The sequence below is a fragment of the Aegilops tauschii genome, chromosome 2 (genome assembly GCF_002575655.3).
Source record: "Aegilops tauschii subsp. strangulata cultivar AL8/78 chromosome 2, Aet v6.0, whole genome shotgun sequence".
In the NCBI taxonomy this organism is placed as follows: Eukaryota; Viridiplantae; Streptophyta; class Magnoliopsida; order Poales; family Poaceae; genus Aegilops; species Aegilops tauschii.
Window position 1 is genome coordinate 27304316 of NC_053036.3, and position 20022 is coordinate 27324337.

A 20022-nucleotide genomic window follows, 5' to 3' on the forward strand; every position below is an offset into this window, starting at 1 on the left:
GTTGATGGTTACAAAAAGCAACGCTCGTAGGTCAAATTCCTCTCCTTTGTGCTCATCCCAGACACGTACACCAGTTCTGGCCCACAACTGTAAGAGTTCTTCAACTAATGGCCTTAGGTACACATCGATGTCGTTGCCGGGTTGCTTAGGGCCTTGGATGAGCACTGGCATCATAATGAACTTCCGCTTCATGCACAACCAAGGAGGAAGGTTGTAGATGCATAGAGTCACGGGCCAGGTGCTATGGCTGGAGCTCTGCTCGCCAAAAGGATTCATGCCATTAGTACTTAGACCAAATCTTATGTTCCTTGCGTCAGCTGCAAAATCTTTGAACACTCTGTCGATCTTTCTCCATTGCGTTCCATCAGCGGTGTGCCTCAACTCCCCGTCGGACTTATGGTCCTCTTTGTGCCATCGCAACGACTTGGCATGCTTTTCGTTCCTGAACAGACGTTTCAACCGTGGTATTATAGGAGCATACCACATCACCTTGGTGGGAACCCTCTTCCTGGGTTTCTCGCCCTCAACATCGTCACCAGGGTCATCGCCTCTGATCTTATAACGCAATGCAGTGCATACAGGGCATTCATTCAAATTCTCGTATTCACCGCGGTAGAGGATGCAGTCGTTAATGCATGCATGTATCTTCAGAACCTCTAAACCTAGAGGGCAGACAACCTTCTTTGCTTCGTACGTACTGGCGGGCAACTCGTTATTCTTCGGAAACATATTCTTCAACATTTTCAGCAAATTTTCAAATGATGAGTCACCTACACCTTCCTGTGTCTTCCATTTTAGCAAATCCAGTGTGCAGCCCAGCTTTTTCAGACTATTATCGCATCCTGGATACAACGACTTTTTGTAATCCTCTAACATGCGATCCAAATTCTCCCTATCCTTGTCAGTTTCGCAGCGTCTCCGTGCATCAGCAATGGTCCGACCAAGATCATCAGCGGGCTCATCATGTGCCTCTTCTTCACCTTCACCTAACCCTTCTCCACCTTCAGCATCATCCTCCATGAAAGTATCACCGAAATGATCATGATACTTGTCATCGATATCATCCCCTTCTTCATCTTCTTCCATTCTAACCCCTCTTTCTCCATGCTTGGTCCAACAATTATAGCTTCGCATGAAACCGCGCCGAAGCAGGTGCATGTGAACCTCTCTTGAGGAGGAGGAGTAACCCTTCTGATTCTTACAGACAGCACATGGACAGATAATAAAACCTCGCTGCTTGTTCGCATTTGCCAGTACGAGGAAATCTTTCAAACCCGTAGTGAACTCGCCGGAGAGTCGGGGACCGTACATCCATTGCCGATTCATCTGCATTATTATTATATAAAGTATATAATTAACCATCATGCATTTGTTAAACTAACTAGCTAGAAATAATACAAATTAAACAATGAACTACACACATGCATATTTTATCAATGACACATGAAAGGTTCAAGTTGCTAACCGCGATCGCGAAGGAAAAATAAATGAGAAAGCTCAAGTGTGGCTCGGACACTTCATATCATGTTTGTTTCAGGCTCTCGGGCATTTCATCGAACACCTTGTGTGCATAGGAGGAACCAAAAGCAAACCCACCACCCCCTTCTGAATATTGTGAAGTGAGCTGAGTGAAGTGAAGTGAAGTGAGCTGAGTCCTATATATAGGGATGGGCTTTAGTCCCGGTTGGCCTGGCCAACCGCGACTAAAGGCCTTCGGGGACCTTTAGTCGCGGTTGGTCAGGCCAACCGGGACTAAAGCCCCTCCCATACGCCAGCTGTCGACCGAGCGCGCTGGGCCCAGATAGTTGGTCGCGGGTCTCCTCCCGAACCGCGACTAAAGACCCCTTTTATCGCGGTTCGATTATTTTGGGGACTAATGGACGTATGGAAGCCTTTTTTTCTATTAGTGCCTGTCCGTACAACGGTTTTAAGATTCGTGCGAGTTATTGTTCATGCGCAGGAGATTTGCAGGTTCAGAGTAAAAAGTGAGCTGTTGTTATGCGGTCAAACAGGGACGTCAGAAGCATGCAGAGATAGGGTAGGCAGGACTAGACATGCAGCATGCAGAGATGGTTGAAGTGACAACACAATAGAGCGTGCATGCGACTACCATCATAGCAATGGACTCCTTTTCGCCACGTGTTGTTCAGCTTGCTCTGCCGTTTCAGATTTATTGGGCGACCGGAGCTGGTTTCTTTCTCACAAGCTTTCTCTTCCTCTCTCCATTTTTCTATGTGACTTCTCCAGGAAAAAAGTGAAGTTCTCTGTCATATGCACTCTCTCTCTCTCCATTTTTTCTGTCACATCTTCAAAAAGTAAAGTTCACTCTTAAGCGATTACTCTCTTCTTTTTTCTCTGTCACTCTCAAAGTAGCAGAAAGCAACGTCCTCTCACTCAACAGTGTATTGCATTAAAAAAAGTACTGTTGTATTGTTTCTCTCAGCTGTCAGAGAAATGGAATCTGTGTCAGATGAACACTGCGAGGGTTATTGTTGATGTACTCGGGCCGACAAGTCAACTCGACAGCTCCCTGCTTGCATCGCTAGGTGGAATCAGCCTATGAGGCACAGTGTCAGACTAGGCCCGGAATCATTTCAAATAGACGCACCCTCTCATGCTAAACAACTGTTGCGCCTGCTAATCAAAATTATGGTACAATACATTGCACATATCTCTATACGGTGAATTCTGAACGTATGGTTTTGATAAGGGGGTGTATAGACATCCGGGTACTGAAAATCCATTCTCGAGGAACAACTCGATCGATCGCAGACCCGTGAATCGATGCCCCATGCAAAGACGATGACTTGGACGAGGCTGTGAGCGCGGCTTGGGCCTTCAACTGGGCCTCATACCCAGTTCGAGAAGGACCCATGACCAACGCATCAACAAGCTCACCCTCTCGGTCCAAGAGTAAATTCAAGCGAACCCTTCTGGCGGCTCGAATTTCACGGCTGTTTTCACCGGTGGCGGCGGCCCCGGCAGCCGGCCTTTTCTCCCCTTCTTCTTGGTAACCACTGTCCATAAATCCAGAATGAAATCCGACAAAGTAACGCTACCACGGGGTACCTTGGGGATCGGCCCAATCCAAGGTTTGACGATCGACGACGGCTTCTTCTTCTTGTGAACCTCAACTTTTCAACAAGGTACAGAATCTGGATCCGAAGCCAACGATTGCGTCCCCGCCGAGGTAGCAACGAGAACGTCAACGCCGACATTCTCAACTTCTTTCTCATCTTCATCATCGCTATTAGCTAGCACCCAAAACCGCCCACCAACGCGAGCCTCCGGTCTCTGATCTTTTGGCTTCTTCGTCAAAGTCGATGAGATCCACCGTCTCCTCTTGAACCATTTGCATGCAACAATCGACAACCACATCGTAAACGTTAATACGAATCCGAAAACCTACCTCGATCCGGACGTCAGCATCTAAGTATTCTCCGGCGAAGATGTCGTTGTTCATATCGCGCAGCGCTGCCCAACGGGACACCGGAGACTCTGAGAGACGACCCTTGACCCATCCGGCGTCGTGATCAGTGAAATGGACGCGCCACTGCACCGGGGTCGTCCTCTCCACCTGCGCCCTCTCCTGGATCTTCTCCGCCCCGATGGATCCCCCGAGATCCGGATCAGGCCGGGCCGATCCGTCCTCCTGCGGTGGCGGCGCGTCCAGAAGCGGCGATGCTCGGGTCGCCGGCGGCAAGGACGGCCACGCGTTGGGAGGTCTTGGGTTTTCGCCCTGGGGGCGTCCGTCATACCTTCACCTCACCTCTGGAATGGTGTGAACAGTTCAGATTCATTGATGAAAGGTTAGGATCCACCAAGACATATCAGTTTTGGGATTTGACGCATTCCTCTGAACAGCTGCCAAGTCTTATTTTACAAATAAATTAAAACTATAATATGAACTACTCGTCTAAAAACTGTCTCCAAAATGGACGTTCCCGACCGCGTTTTATAACAGACCACCTTGGAATGGTATCCCTTGCACCGGCTATTTTGCTGAAAACCATCCGATATTCTTTTGATGATTAGCCAGAACTGTCATCCTTTTCGTGGTCATATCCCCTGCCCAGAGTATATATTCATCAACACCATTCCATCACACAGCCAGCGTTCACATCAATTCGTGACACATTATCTCATATATAGCCCAGAGAATTAGGCCATGCTGTTCAGAGAACCAACCCATGTTGGTATAGTGGAACGATAAATCTAATACTATAGAATGAAGGTTCGAGAGAGAGAAAAAAAATTTGTGGCACTAGTTTGTACTGACCTGTTTGAACCTATCCGGCAGTCAACAAAGATGAGCGAAGTTTCTGACGGGAATCGGATGCAGCAAATAGACTGGAGTTCCACCGGGCAGTGTCAAAAGACACCGATGGGTTAATTTGCCACGAGAGACAGACAACAAAACGGAAGCTTTGCGGTCACAAGTATGAGATCACTCTCTGCAGTAATTGTTCCTCTAGCACTGTCAAAGTTCCTCTAATTGTTCCTCTAATATGTTGGTGCATCACCAAGCATACGGAGCGGCTGCATGTGCGAGCATAATCCATGCTGAAAAGTTGTAAAAAAAAAAACCTTGCCCCCCCGCGCCGCCGCGAGGGCAAAGCTAACTCCCCTCTCCTCCATACCCCCGCGCGCCGCCGCGAGGGCAAAGCCCCTCGTGGTGGCTGACGGCGTGGCACCTTATCCCCCTCTCCCCTATGTGGCGGTGAACGCGGGTCACCCGGCCTGGGCAGAGGCGTCGAGAGGACACTAAGCGGCGACGTGGTGGCTGGTGCTGCGCGGTAGCGATGGGGCGACTGTTCGTGGCACAGCGGCTGCATCCCGGGGCGACGGGCAGTGTCTAGATCGGGATCCCGGGGCCTCGGGTTGTTCTGGCAGGCCTCCCTCATCAGCTGCCTTGCTGCTGGTCGGCCGACAGCGGGGGAGGGGCACGCCTGTGCGCGATGGCCGGATCTGTCCGACAGGTGGTGCGGGCTGAGGTGGCTATGGCCAAAGGCTGATGTCTTGCCTCCCGACGGCTGTCGCTGATGGCGGCGGTGATGCTTTGCCTTGCTCGAGGGGTTTTCCAAGCCTTGAACAAGGAAGGGCGGCGGTGCGGGCCTGGGTGGGCTTCAACGGCACGACGTCCGGGTTCTGCAGATGGGTGGTGGTGTTCGCTTCCTCCCCCTAGATGTGAACCGACGATGTGTGGGGCTGGGCGGGTGCCGATGGTCTCGGCCGCACACGTAATGGGGGAGGTTCAGATCTAGGGTTCGTGCTCGGGTGGCCTAGTTCAGAGCCCGGGGCGGATTGGAGATTGTGCTTCGAGTAGGAGTGGTCGGGGTGGCCTAGGATTTGCTCGCGGGTGGTGCTCGTGCTCTCCTAGCTGGTAAGGTGGTCAATGGTGGTGGCCGTGATATCGTGGCATCGGTGAGCGGATCGACGCCGGTGGCCACGGACATGGCATCGTGTGAACCCGCCTAGGCCAGGGCTTGGGGCTTGTTTGCCGACGGTCGTCGGCAGTCACAGAGTCGTGTCCCTCCCAGTCCACCAGGATTGGATGGGGATGCAGGCGTGGGTGCTTCCTATGGTGGAGGCGCCGACCAAGACTTGGTGACTGATGCCGGGTTAGGAGTAGATGACGTACCTCTGCTCTTCCTACTGTGGTTGAGTGCGCGGTGAAGTGAGCAGAGCTAGATGTCTGGCGGCAGCGATGCCGGCGCGGCGGCCCCGGATGGTGGTTCACATGGTTGCTCTTCAGCAGGCACCATCGCGGCAGCGGTGGTGGCTCTCCTTTCGGGTTATGGGGATAACGGAAGGTGTAGCGAAGGGTGGCTCAGACGTGCTCCCCATTCTCGCAAGGGCCGCCCTGATCCGGATCTGGGGATCTGAACTCGTCATGCTCGTCCTGGCGGCCTTTTGGTGACACGCGTGAGTTCCCGAGAGAAAGCTCCGCACCTTGGCGCCGAGGACGACGCCGCCTGTCGGTGGCACGCTCTTCTTGAAGACCTCGTCGTGGATCTTTTCTCCGTGTCAGGGCTCTGGGTGAAAACCTTTGTCCGCTGTGGACTCGCCAGCGGCGCCGTTCTCCCTCTTGGGAGCGTTGTCATGGAGTTTAGGTGTACTAGATCGATGCACACATGTGTCTTTAGATCTTCATGTGTTCTTTGTTGGTAGCATAGTCGTGTGCGTTCTACGTGAGCCGAGTATTCTGGGGTTGGTTTTGTAAGAGGACTACCTTATTATCTTGTATCATTCGGTCATGTCGGTTGTTGCTTTATATATAAAACGGAGTGAAAGCCTGTTTACCGTTTTAGTGGCAAGGGTACAAGCGGTGAATTCGGTCAGGTAAATCACAGGCCGAGCCTCAGCTAGAAATGCTAGTTGGATAACACTCAGACTGCACATGCTTTCTTAAGGAAATTGTGTGAGTTCAGAGTTTCAGACTTTAACCTTAAAGCTCCGTTCCAAATGCCGATAGCAGTTGACTTCTTGTTCCCCGCTCTGCCCTTGTCCTGAGTGGCTGAGCGGCAGCCGGCGCCTCCCCACTCAGCCGCACATCTGGTCACCCACGGCGCCGTAAGCAAAGAAGCCTCCATCTCTGGTCGTCGGCGATTCTCGGCCTCCTCCTCTTCCGGGCTCCTTTTAGGAACTACTCCCCGCACCGCGGCGGGACGACGTAGAGAGGTCCTGGATAGAGGAGAAGAGACTGTCTTGGAGGCAGGAAGGAAGGCGGCGAAGGCTTTCGGCCGGCGTGGCTACGGTGTTGGGATTCATCGGTGGCTAGAGGAGGAGGCAGCGCTCCTAACTTAGGCTCAGTGACATGCGGCCCAACTTGGGCTGGACTGACCGCCGGTGGACATTTGTAGCGTGATTTCTTTTTCCAGAAACATTTGTACTCCTAGCTGTTTCTCAAAAAAAAAGTAGCTTGAATTCCCCTAAAAAAATTGTAGCTTGAATTATCAGGATTTCTCAGAACAAAAAAGCTTGAATTATCAGTACCATCTACGTCCGGACTGGTCAAATTTGGCCCCTATACGTCCCGCGAGCACGTCAAACTATTTTCCTGACGAAATCTATTCTCCAAAAATCTACCAACCCGTGCGTCAAAACTGTACTAATTGTCCTTTACTTTTGTTGAAGCAGAGTTATGTTTTCATGTGTAAAGTACAGTTCCGCTTACGCGAGGAGCACACGAAATTAATCTATGGCCTTTGTGGACATATAGATGGGTTGCTTTGCAAGTTTTGGTGGGGCGGTAAGAAAGGGGAAAGGAAAACGACATGGATCACATGGAAAACGATGACGCAACCAAAGTTCATGGGCGGTATGGGTATGAGATAGTGAACTTTTTAACCTATCTCTTCTGTGAGACAAGCCTAGAGATTGTTGCAAGAGCCAAATTCATTGAGTGCACGTGTCTTGCAAGCACGTCACTATCCTTCTGGTGATATTATGAATGCTACACTGGGATCTGCGCCATCACAAGTGCGGCCAACCATTTGGAAGAGAAGAGATACCTTGGCTCGGGGTCTTATAAAAAGAAATGGCATTGGTTTTGGTACTAGTATTTGGCATGATAACTAGATACGGAGAGATTTCAAATGTGTCTGATTTGTTCAGTTTCAGATAACCCTCTCACGAGAGTGGCTGAGCTGGTAGATGCGCCAACTGGCTCGTGGAATAAGAAACTGGTCTCCCAACATTTTATTATTATGGAGGTGCAAGTGATCTTCCATTATGTTTCAGAGTTTAGCAGGATTTGGGGCGTGGTATTATGAGAAGAAAGGCACCTCACTAGTCGGTCGGCTTACCTAATGATTTCTTCTATCAAATTTCACAAAGAAGTTTGGTTAGATCACCGGGCTAGACACTCAAACCTTCTGGACGATAAGAAGTTGTGGTATGCTCTAGAAGATGGAGACCCCCTCTAAGGTGAGAGTGTTCATATGGTGTCTTGCTCAAATGTTGTTGCCCATAGGTATAATTCGGTTCGAGAGAAATATGGCTCCATCTCCTGTATGTGCTATATGCAACTCGACCGAGGACTCATGGTGGCATTCTCTGGTCGAGTGCCGTATGGCTCGGTGTGTCTGAGCTCTGGGTGGTGGCGAAACATTGGAGCATGCGATATCAAAACACTTGGAGGATGCCTGGCTTTGGTTGTTCTGGTTGTTCGAGATGATGAACTAGCAGAATCTTGTTCATATGCTCATTACCCTCTCAGCCTCTGGTGATGAGGCCGTGTGTTTCAAGATCAAGAGTTCCAAAGTTCTCTGGCCACTATGGGCTTTATTATCAATAGGTATCTCGGGGACTTGGAGATTGCTACTGTCTAGATTAGGACCCCGAGCTCTTCGTCAACTGGTGCTCGGCCAAAAATGCAACACGGATCCCTCCTGGTTTTGACGCGATGAAGTTGAACGTTGTCGCGTGCCTGTCATGGCATGGAGACAAGAGTGTTCCTGTAGTGGTATGTAGGGATGGTAATAGTATTTGAGAAAATAATATGAAAAAGAAGAACACGAATTTGATCTTTGCTCCATAATCTATGTAGGCACGTAATAAACATTGCTATCAATGATAACTTTGCAGTCGATCTGATCAACCCCATTAATGTTAGGGCTAGTGAACTAGTAAAAAACTGGATGAGATCGAAACAACAAATTGTTGGATGGGTTGCTTGGGGCACCGAACCAAGCAGACCTGATATCTTCCCGCGGAGGGCAAAAAACAAATCATGAGTGTTTCAGGGAGGGCCAAGGCATCCAAGCCCCTCATTTTATTTCATAAATTGGTTCAAAGGTGGGGGTGGGGGGCATTGGCCCCCTTGTCTTAACACATAGCTCTGTCTCGACTAGTATGTTGGTATGTTGTATTTGTGATGTATCAACTGGACCATCCTAACCGAAAATCCTGGCTACGCATCTCTGACGGTTCCGCCGCACCAGCGTCGACCAGCTCGCCACCCATGCTTACTCTTCGGTGGGAGGTCCCTCCAGATCGTGGAGGCACGAGCGCCAATCCACACCAGAGGAAGACGACGAGTGATCAGATCATGAGGAGGTGAAGTCTTTAAGGGCTGGCTATGGTTATGTATGGGATCATTGAGTGAGCGCTACTTAATATAGTACTAGCTAGTATAATAACTAGAAGGGAAAGCGCGGCTTGTCGCACCGTTCTTCTTCCATGATAAGTAAAAGAGAAATTAGATATATACAATTACATATGCGCATGTGCTAAAACATTTCTTGTTGCAATGATATTGTTGTGTTTCTATGCATTAGAGAACATAACAGTCATTTCTTTAATTCCTAAGATTCGAAAATGAAATTGACAGTAATTGTGTGAATATTCATGTATCAGTCACAAATTCACAATAATGGTGCATGTATACTTCAGGACATGTTTTTTATTTGCATGTGTATGAAGAACGTGCATCAGCAATCAGGAGACGCATGCATTGGCCACCGGGACACTAATATGCTACATACAAGCACGCACGCATCAGGAGACACAGCAGCCATAAACCATTTCTAGATTTAAAAAAAAAACATATAGCAGGTAAACGCCTACATATATATGGGGTCTCCTTGACAAGCTCTGAACAAAATACAATTTCATAACCATGTAAAAAATAAAAATACAGGTTCATTGACAAACGACGACTTCCACGTAGCTTTCTAACCCAAGTGAGTGAAGAAGTGACTTCTCTTTTGTTCCAGGTGCATGCTTTATTATTGGGGCAACAATGGTAAAACACAAATGCAGAGGGCATGCTTCATTTCAGGAGGAATAAAAAGAATCTTTGTAAATGGGGTCGGGTTAATTTCTTGCAGACATCTTAATCACGATGACAATCTCTATAGATTCCTCCACATGCCAGGCAAAAGGTCAAACAATTTTTGAACCTCCTCGTCTAGTTTGTATTTGATTCGGTCCACTTGAGGCATGGGCGCCGAAAAGTTAGTGTGTGACGATCCTTCAGAATTTAAGTTCTGATATCAAAACCTGCCCACACCAACTGGCTGTAAGTGGCGACTTGTGGTGAAGAGCCCCAAGCGGCTGCAGAGTGCAATGTAGTAGGGCGCTGGGCACACCTCCAAGCTCCCTCGCCCTCCCCACCAGCTGGTTGCAGGCCGCCGCCACACCTCTCCACTCCCTGGTCTTCTGATGAAAAGACTGATTGAGGAGCAGAACAACTCGACAAAGATATCCAAAGGACATGATTGCTAGCTAGCTAGGCTGTTAGAATTTCACAACAGTTTAAAGAGAGATAAGTATACCGGCCTCTAGAGTCTACGAATTTGAGAGGGCGAAGTTAACCCATCCATGAATAAAATCATTATGAACTAGGAGCAGTGCCAATAAATAATCTACTATCCCTATAAAAGAAAGAGAGGGCGGAGAACCAAACAATCTGCACGGTACAGAGGGTTAAATCCTATGTTCCATATACTCCTGATGTTTTAGCACCAACCGTGTTTAGCCGCACGTAATTACCCACGCTGCCATCGGTACCACACATACACGTTCAAATGTCATTGGTAACACAACAAGCCACGCAATCAGGCCACTAACCCTCCCGACCTCTCAAAAAAAAAGGCACGACCTTTCGCCCGCTTCTCCTCCTCCCAACCGACGCCAGCGCCGATCCTCCGCCGCCTCCCGCGCCGGCCTCCTCGCCGCCCACCGCGCCGGTCGCCGGTCCTCCTCTGCTGCCCCAAGAACGCCGCCGGCCGCCGGTCTGCCACCGCTGCCCCAAGAACAACGCCGCCTAGACCGCATGGCCCTCGCCGTCGGGGACGCCGTCTAGACCGCCTGGCCGGCCGTCGCCGTCGGGCCGTGGGGGACGCCGCCGCCGCCTGGCCTCATGGATGCAGGTCCCATGGCTGTTAGATCTGGGCCACACATGAGAGTCACCTTGGCGGACTGGCGACGGCGTGGTGCCGAGGAGGGAATGCGGCACAGGGCAGCACGTCACCGCATCATGGTGCACAAACGGCCTGCAAGGTGAGTGCCCAGGACGTACTAGCCAGTGCTGTCACCGGGGACATGTACGCACATGCAAACCACCGTTACCTCAGGTCCATCCATTGCTTGTCTGGTTTTGAGTAAGTATGAAATTCCGTCTCTCTCGATAGATACGAACACATGCTTCGATCTATTTTCAGGATATTTTATTCGGCGTTCGTGGTTAATTCAGGGGGGATTCTGTTTGTCAGGTTAATATACAAAAACATCAAATGCAACAAAATTTCTTCTCTAATTCTGTAGGATATCAAGGCTTAATAGATCATGTGTTGTTGTCGCAACTTTTGAAACCATCCTATCTTTTTGGTCTATCTACCAACGTCATGGAACTGGCCCCATAGATGTATACCTATATTGTTCAGAAATTTGTCTCAGTACTGAGATAGTAAGATTTAAATCTAGCTAGCTTATCTAGCTTCCAAGTGCCGTTGCACTGTTTCAGGTTGCCGTACGTCTTACACATTGCCTATTTGACATATAAACAAGAGATTGCACCCCCTCCCGGACCTTGTAACATAGTTTCAGTTTAGTACTTTTGGTTATCTTAACCTTCTTGGTTGCAATGTGATCTCTGTTAAGCACATTATGTACGCATAAGGCTACTTCCGATTTCGACCAATCCTATAATGGCCACTGGTTTGTTCCAGTATATATAATGGCAAATATAGAAGTGTGCTTTACAAAACTTTGGCACCATATGAATCATGGTACATGCACACATGTTTGTCTTGGCATTGCAGAGTAGGTGAGGCCCGGCAAAATGGTTGTTCCTAGATATATAGAAGTGTGCCTTACCAAACTTTAGGCACCATATGAATCATGGTACATGCAAGTACATGCTTGTCTTGGCACTGCAGAGATGGTGAAGCTCAACAAAATGGTTGTTCCTAGATGTCTCGATGATAGCTGCAAGAAATTGGCAGGCAACTTTATGAGTTCGAAAATCCCTTGAGGTACCATTGAACTGTTGTTCTTGAGCTAATACTTTGTCCCATGTCAATTTTTTAATTTTTAACTCTTATCTGCCTTCCAGATCTAGGATGGTCTATGTTTATCCTTTTCAAATTTGCATAAAGGTGGAAACATGGTGGACATAATATCAACTCCCTATGTCCCAAAATAAGTGTCTCAACTTTAGTACAATTTTATGCTAAAATTAGTACAAAGTTGGAACACTTATTTTGGGACGGAGGGTGTATTCATTTAAGTTATTGTACAACATTTTTTGTCATGGAGTTTACCTTTGAGATTTCCATTGGACATTTTTATTATAACACCTGGTTCAAGCATATTTTGTGGAGTTGTCATTGCTTTTATGTTTTCCTAGGAAACTTAATTTATTAATTCCGATTCAACAAATATGTGATGAGTTGTTGCTTGATAGCAGCTACATGGCTATCAAATAAAAAAAGAACCATGTATTTACAAGGCACAATGTAATACAATTGGGCATTTTGAAGTGGTTTTGATCTCCGCAAGTGCATGTTGATTGTTGTGCTTGGGTCAAGGTATGTCTTTGATGCCTAGCTCCGGTAATTTAGTGTTTTTTGTCTAATTTGAGTTTGTGGGATGGTAATTCCAAAATTTGGCACCTCCATTTTCCTGATTATCTAATTATTCAAAATGTGGTTATCTACTGGAAAGTGTCGTCTATTAACATCATACTGATTCTCCTGTTTTAGTGCTGATAAGGTATAAATTTTAGGCATTCGCACTCTGCTTGTTACTATTCTCCTGGAGGATCCACATCTGCAGTTTCCATTGTGCAAACAACCTCAGGTATGCAAAGACAGGTTTATTTTGCTTTTACTGTCACATTGCCAGCATGACTGAATTTTGCAATGCACTTGGCTGGACCTGTCTACTGTCTTCATCCATTTGACAACTTCTAATCTGCAAAAAAGTTCCCCAAGATAATTTATTGTTGGCCTGATATAATCAGCTTGTTGTGTGGATCATATGGACAGTCAGAACAGTAACACTGCAGTTATTCGTTTTCCATCATGTAAGTTCCCCTACATTTGATTTTTGTTCCTTTTGACAACCACGGGCGCCGACGTAGAGGCATGGATCTTCTGCTACTTGTGCATCATGGAGTGGAAGGCTTAACATAATTAGGATTAAGACAATAATAGGGCGGCGACAGCTGCGAAGCAAGCAACCGGCGTGTGTGACATGGCAGGGCGGGCTCTCTGGCGTGCACGCGGTTGGCAACTGAGTGGTTGGTTAGTGACCATGACCATGGTAGTGGACCTAGCTAGGAAGGTGGCGGTGGAAGGAACCTGGTGCTGGTGGGAACATAGTTGCCAAAAATCTGGGTCGACCGGGTCGAGGATCGGGGTCGCGGGACGAGGGTCGCTACTAGTGAAATCGATGGGTCGATTGAGGGTAGGCTTCTTCGGAACGCTAGATCGGGACGCGGTACACGATCCCGGGTCGACTGGTGCGGGTCGATCAAAATTGTTCGTATAAAAGTTGGATAATAATCCAAACGGCCTTACACTTTGAAGCCCATCAGCCCTTCTGACGTGACCTAGTGCTTCGCTCTCTCAACCGATGCATTTCCTTGTTTCTGCAATTCTGCTACACGCCCGCCGCTCCTCTTTCTCAGCCGCAAACGCGGATGATCTCTGCCTCCCTCCCATGTTTATCCTAGTCCTCACGCTGCTACGAGTATCCCCTATGCGGCTACGACCGTACGACGTCGACCGTGAACTGAGGTATTCTTCTCTGCATCTATCCCTTTTACCCATCTATTCGTTCTCTCTGCCTCGCTCCCGAACGGGGTCACCCGACAACATGCAGGGTCGCGTCCCAGCCGTCGATCCGGTAGTGACCCCGACCCTCGATCTGGGTCGAACGACCCCGGGTCATGGGACGCGGCACCGACCCGCGAACCAGGCTACTATAGGTGGGAACAAACGCGAAGCACCTGTAGGGCAGGGCGCGGGTAGAACAGGTGAGAGCTGACCTTGTGGGTGGTGCTTACTTGGACTTCCAGCTGACGGAGTAGAGGGCCGGCCGGGGAGCAGAGCAGCTTCAAGTCGACGCGCCTTCGTCCTTGCCCGCCGTTGGGCGTCTCCTTGGCGTCGCCGCCGTGGTCGGGAGCAGAGCATTTTTTTTAGACACCGGGAGCAGAGCAGAGGAGGAGGGGAATGGTGGTGGGTGGGGCACTCCGGTGCTGTGACTGTTGAAGGGCCCGAGGCCCGGGTACACGGGAAACACACTTTTGTTCATGGGCGTATATATAGTACAACTTATATGAGAAAAAAAATTACAAGTTTTTTTAGAATAAACCTGACTTTCTTTTGCACTAGCATATTAATTTTAACGAATAAAAAAACAGCATTGACTTTAGGGGAAAACAGCGTTTCTCTTTTTGTGGAATTGTTTTTACAAGTACAATGAAAGGTCAAGTTTATTTTAAAATATTTTTAAAAATCTTTGACTTTTCATTTAATTGCTTTTATTTTCATATAGACTATATATACACACATAGACCAAACATTTCCCTCTCCTGGTACACTAGTATCTTTAGAACTCATACAAAAAAAAAGATATTGGTCCCACAGAAGGAAGAAAATAGTAGTGCCTTGCAATGCATGCTTTCCCTCGGAGGAAAAACTCGAAAAACTAGTGCATTCATTTGTAGCTTGTAAAATTATCTTATATTATGGACAGAGGGAGTAGTTGCTGGTCTTTTTTCGAGAAAACCAAAGCTTGTGCCTCGATGATTTTTTTTATGAACAAGATCATACTTAATTGTTGCTAGAAAAAAATCATAGAATGTGCATATGAACTCCGTTTTCGATGAACTCGAGCTTGTCATGAAGATGGCCATAAGCTCCAAATCTCACAAAGAGAAACACCAGACAAGAACCAAGAAAGTTGATGCAAGGATGCAATGATTAGAGCTCTCTACGGATGATGCGATCAAGCTACTCACTTGAGAGCCCTCTTGATGGTATGACAATCGATCCTACAACACGTTCTCCCAACTACCAACATGAGACTGGTAAAATAAAAAACCTATCAAGGGCAAACGTTTGCCTTGCACATAATCCACTTGAGCTAGATGATGACGATCTTGTCCTCCTCTAGATGACCACCTTTCTTGATTGCATTGGCTCGGTGAAGACTAGTAGATTGCTCTGCCATACTCCTGCCAGAGCCACCGTACATCACCTCCTGCCTCCTGCTACTGTCGCACAACCTTCGATCCGATAGCAACAGGCTAGACATGACACCTCCGCCAGAGACACCATGCATGACCTGTCGATAGCAGGCATGACTTGACGTCTCCATATAAGACGCCATGCGTAGCATTCGCCGGTAGCACATCCACTGGTGGTTTCACCTGCCGGCGACAGGCACCGCCCGACAACTCCGAAAGAAGCAAATGTGTCACCTGCCGAGCGCATCGAATCCGATCTGTTGATGGAGGGGACGTCCCATACCGCAACCAGCCTCAGAAGGCCCTCACCACCTCAAGATCCACACTCCGATTTGCCCACACGATCCCGGAGTCTGCTGCCGTTGATGAAGAGGGGCCACCGCCCCGATTCCGGACGCTAGAGGGAGCACCCACCTCGCGCCAGCCGTTGTTGTCGCCCATACAACAGCAACCGCCGCCATGATCCCACATCAAGCGTTGTCGACGCCGGAGGAAGCTCCGGCCGCCACGCGTGTCCTGCAACGTCCCCGGGTGCGGGATCCCAAGATCCGCCGCCACCGGTGCCGCCACAGGGACCCACCATCTGGCCCATCATCCCCGACAGAGGGGACGCCGCCACCACCTTGTTCGGATCCGGGCGGAGTCGCTGCCGCCTCCGTCAAGACCGGATCGGGCCGGCCGCCACCGGCCATGCCCAGCCCTACCTCCATCCTCTATCCATCTCACCACGTACCACCACAAATGCCTCCAGCAGGAGCCACCACGCCGCCATGGATCGAGGAAGAGGCCACACCTCCACGGATCTGGCGCCCTCGAACGCACGGGCTCTGTCCGGCGCTATCCCCCTGCAGCCACTGAGGGGAAGGAGAGATGGGATCACGGCGTCTAGGGTGCTAGGGTTGGCCCCCTGATCGCCCTGTAGGGGTGTGTGTACATGACATGAGACGTTCAAAATCGTGTCTATACATGTTGAGACGTTATGTTAGACACGCTCATACCTCGTCTCTACGGGAGTAGAGGTTTCATCATGGGCCCTATGCTTATACACGCTGTGTAGAGACGTTATATTCGTTTCGGAATATACACAAGTTTTTCGGTCGCTATGAATTATTTTATATTAAACATTGCTTGGTTTGTTTCCATTTTGTATTTCATCATTTCAAATTTTATCATGACACATATGCGTGTGCTGTCATTATATGAAGGCCTCAGTCCGCATCAACAATTGTACACGCACAATAAGCATCCTCGGTAGCAAATCCAATGGACTAATTAGTAGGAACAAATACATATTTTAAAAGTGTGTGGAGTTCGCAACTGAATCAAATCAGACATTCATAAGAAAGATACAAATAATTAAACGGGCGGAGACTGCCGGCCGCCCCCACCTCGCTGACGCATTTGATCTGCGCACGCTGCGGGCTCTCGGTACTGCCCCAACTTCTGCTGTACGCTGAATGCATAGTACTCCATTGTTGATACTGTGAATTTGCGTGATACAAGTGACGGATTTGGATCAAATTTATGGATTCATAGCATAGTACCTTTTTTTTCAGAATTATTAAAGTTGCAGCCTCACATACACCAAATTCTGTTAGCTAGTCAGTAGTCATTCTTGAGGCTGACTTTATGCAAAAATATGCTGTTTCAAAACTCGAACACTAGCGGTTTGCTCAATATCTTCAACAACATATATGCATGGCGCAGTCTCTTTGCTGAACTACAGGCTTATTATGCTTGTGCTTTCCAGGTGTATGTTTTGCTGGAATGTTTCAAGGAACAGCTGAGAGAAACGGCGCTTGATCAAACCATTATTGACAGACTTGTGTTATCAAAGGGATTCTGACGGGGATGTTAACGACACTAGTAGTGATTTCCGAGCTGTTTAGGCGGCACAGCAAAGATGAGCCAAAGACAAATTAATACTAGTGTCAAGGAAAAAGGAAAGCAACCACTTTCCACAACAGGCAACTCTGCACTGCTTTTACGCAGATAGGACACTCAGCAAACACACGACACGGAGTGTGAAATAAACAGAACAAGGATCGCAAAAAAAGAGCAGACCGCTAGCATTCAGAAAGAGTAGCTTCAGTTCTTTGAAGATATGACGAACTGTAATGAGGAAGTCTACAGTGCTAGCTATTACAGATCAACTTATGGTCAATCTTCATCAAGCAACACAATGTGACATCCACCTATGAACGCAACTATTGAGCATGACGAACACACTGACGCCCCCAAGCCTCTGCAACCACAGGGCTTTAAACAGGACGAACAAACATACAAAGTGGACACAAGCAGAAGAAGACAGCATAGGTTTCACATCGTAACTCAGACCGCAGAATCTTGTGCAGTGGGAGCATTAATCCCAGAGGAGGAAGAGGGCCGCTCCAGGATGCCGGCATGAGTGAGAAGCGCCCAGAGATGTGTCATGAACTCACCACCAGCGGACAGCTTCTCCCCATGGATCTCTGTATTGTCAGATGGCGCCAGGAAGAGTATGAACTCTGCCCAAAAGTCGGCCAACACCTTCCAACGCTGCTCTTGGTCGGGGACCATGTCTCTAAGTTGCCTCCCAAGCTTGGCTCCCATATATAAGATTGTGCCTGTGCCGCCCATGCCGCCCAAGCCCCTCACCAGCTTCTCACATCTGTTGCTCACAGTTTCACATTCGGCAAGGCACTGCTGAGCCTCCAGCACCACAGCGTCGAATGTGCACCGTGTGTCGTAGCCATGTCCAGGCAGCATGTCCGGAACAAAAGCTACCAGGTAGGCACAGTAATCTGACAGGCTCACGGCAACAAGACGATCCAAGTTGCCCTCCAGCGGCACCTCGTTCCAGGAGATGGTTGTGGCAATATGCCATACAAGGATCGTGTGGATATGTGTTGGCAAGGTGCAGGCCCATGAGAATTGGCTTCCCAGCTGATTTGTAGCTGATTGTCCATTTTCTAGCTTGCCATTGTTGTTTTTGAACTGAGAGAGGACGTGTACGATGACAGTATCTGCCAGTTTTATCTTCTCCCCAGCCTTCTGTCCTTTTCTCGTAGCCTCGATCAAGCCTAGTGACAGAAAAGACAATGCATTCCACGGATCATAGTCGAAGTTGAGTAACAGAGAGTACTGCCCGAGCTTTCTTTCCCACGTCTCTCCTGCTGTGGGACTCCATGTCTCAGTTTTTGTTTGTGGATTTGTGGGAGTATCATTCGGAACTTCTAGGCAGAGTTTCCACACTATTCCAAACCTACGAGGCCTAACAAATATCTTCATAAGGTATATCAGAACTAAATTGGCAAGAAGAAGAATGGTAATCCCACGAATAACATCAGCTCCAAAGAATCTGTGTTCCAAGTTGGTATGATGGTAGTGCCTGCTAAATGCTCCAGAAATGCTGTTCCAAACAATAATTGTTGATATAGCAGTTATTGACAAGAAGAAAGTATGTGCGACTGATTCCATCCTTGTATAGAAGAAATCATACAGGAATGACAACTCCTCCTCAATAACTTGAAAAGTGCGAACATAGCTCCCTTCATCCCCGGAGAGGAGTCCGTGAAGAACGAGATGCAGTGTCTTCTCAAGGCCAGCTTCACCGAGCCTATAGCCACAGAATCTCCTTTTCAGTAGTTTGAATAATGTGAAGGAGAGCGCAATATCCTTGTAACCTTCCGCAGTTTCCTTGTGCTCGAAGCCGCGAGACTCAATCCATCGCCAAACAGAATCAATGGTGATGTACTTGACACTGGTCACCTCTTTTAATTCAACTCTGTACTCAGGTGCGGCTGGAAGCAGGGAAGCCAGTTTCATTTCCCCGTGAAATATGTAGCTGTACCCCTCCATCGTGGTTGGATTAATGATGCCCTGATCTAGCTGATGCTCACTCACCATGTGATCAGCAATCACTTTAGAATGCTCCACCAAACCCCCCTTTTTGCTCGCCTTACTTAGATGCCTAAACTTTCTGAATGCCTGAATGATGCTGAGAATATAGACAATCCATATGGTAGCTCTGTAACTCTTGTTGCCACCACTACCATTGATGATCAGCCATAGCACCAGAAAGATCTGCAACACTTGCTGCGCTAGCATCTTTTTCCTCTGTTCAATATCCTGAATACTGTAGACTGAGAGGGAGTCAGAGTGTACTTGGATCAGGAGGAGGATGGTGCCCCAGAGGACGAACGTCTGGTCGCGGAATGGACCAGCCTGCAGCAGACCGACGGTGTAGGGCGCCAGCACAGTGGATAGTGTGTACACCGTCCATATGAGGAGGCGGAAGAAGCCGTGACTGTACCGCCGGCGGAATGAGCCGAACCGCTCGAGGAGGATCCACGCCAAGGTGCTGAAGAGGACCAGAAGTTCTACGCGGAGCAGCCGAACTTCGTTGCTGCCCAAGCGCTGGACTAACGTGGTGTTGGTGGTGGTGTTCTTGAGATCCATGGCTTCTCCGATGAACTGGCACTACTCTAGATATGTGTCTCCAATTGGGTTATCCAAGCCTGTTTTGGTTGACGCTCAATGGGCTATTCAAGTCTGGAGCGCCACTCAGGTCTTCAAAAATATTAGTCGTCTATATATGTTTGTCTCTAGGCAGGTTAGGTGGGTTCTCCAAGCTGTCCTGGTCAATGGGCGTAAACTCCAGGGGTGAAGGTTATGTAAATCATACATTTCATCCCCTCATCACCCCAAAATATCTTTTTGAACACGTCCGACATACTGAGCCGGCATATCATCTTGAGATATATGAAGTCACCATAGGCTTCTCATAGTCGACGAGAACGTCTCCTCACACTGAACACGCATCGCTGGAAATCCTGAAA

At 48.5% G+C, this 20022-nt stretch overlaps 1 protein-coding gene across 1 annotated transcript; it reads right to left on the reverse strand.

The window, feature by feature from the left end:
- Window positions 1-17249: 17249 nt before the first annotated feature.
- On the reverse strand, window positions 17250-19642 carry LOC109773943 (uncharacterized). The gene has a single exon (XM_020332668.2). It carries the CDS (start codon window positions 19640-19642, stop codon window positions 17534-17536), a length of 2109 nt encoding a protein of 702 aa, XP_020188257.1. The 3' UTR covers window positions 17250-17533.
- Between the last annotated feature and the right edge of the window lie 380 nt (window positions 19643-20022).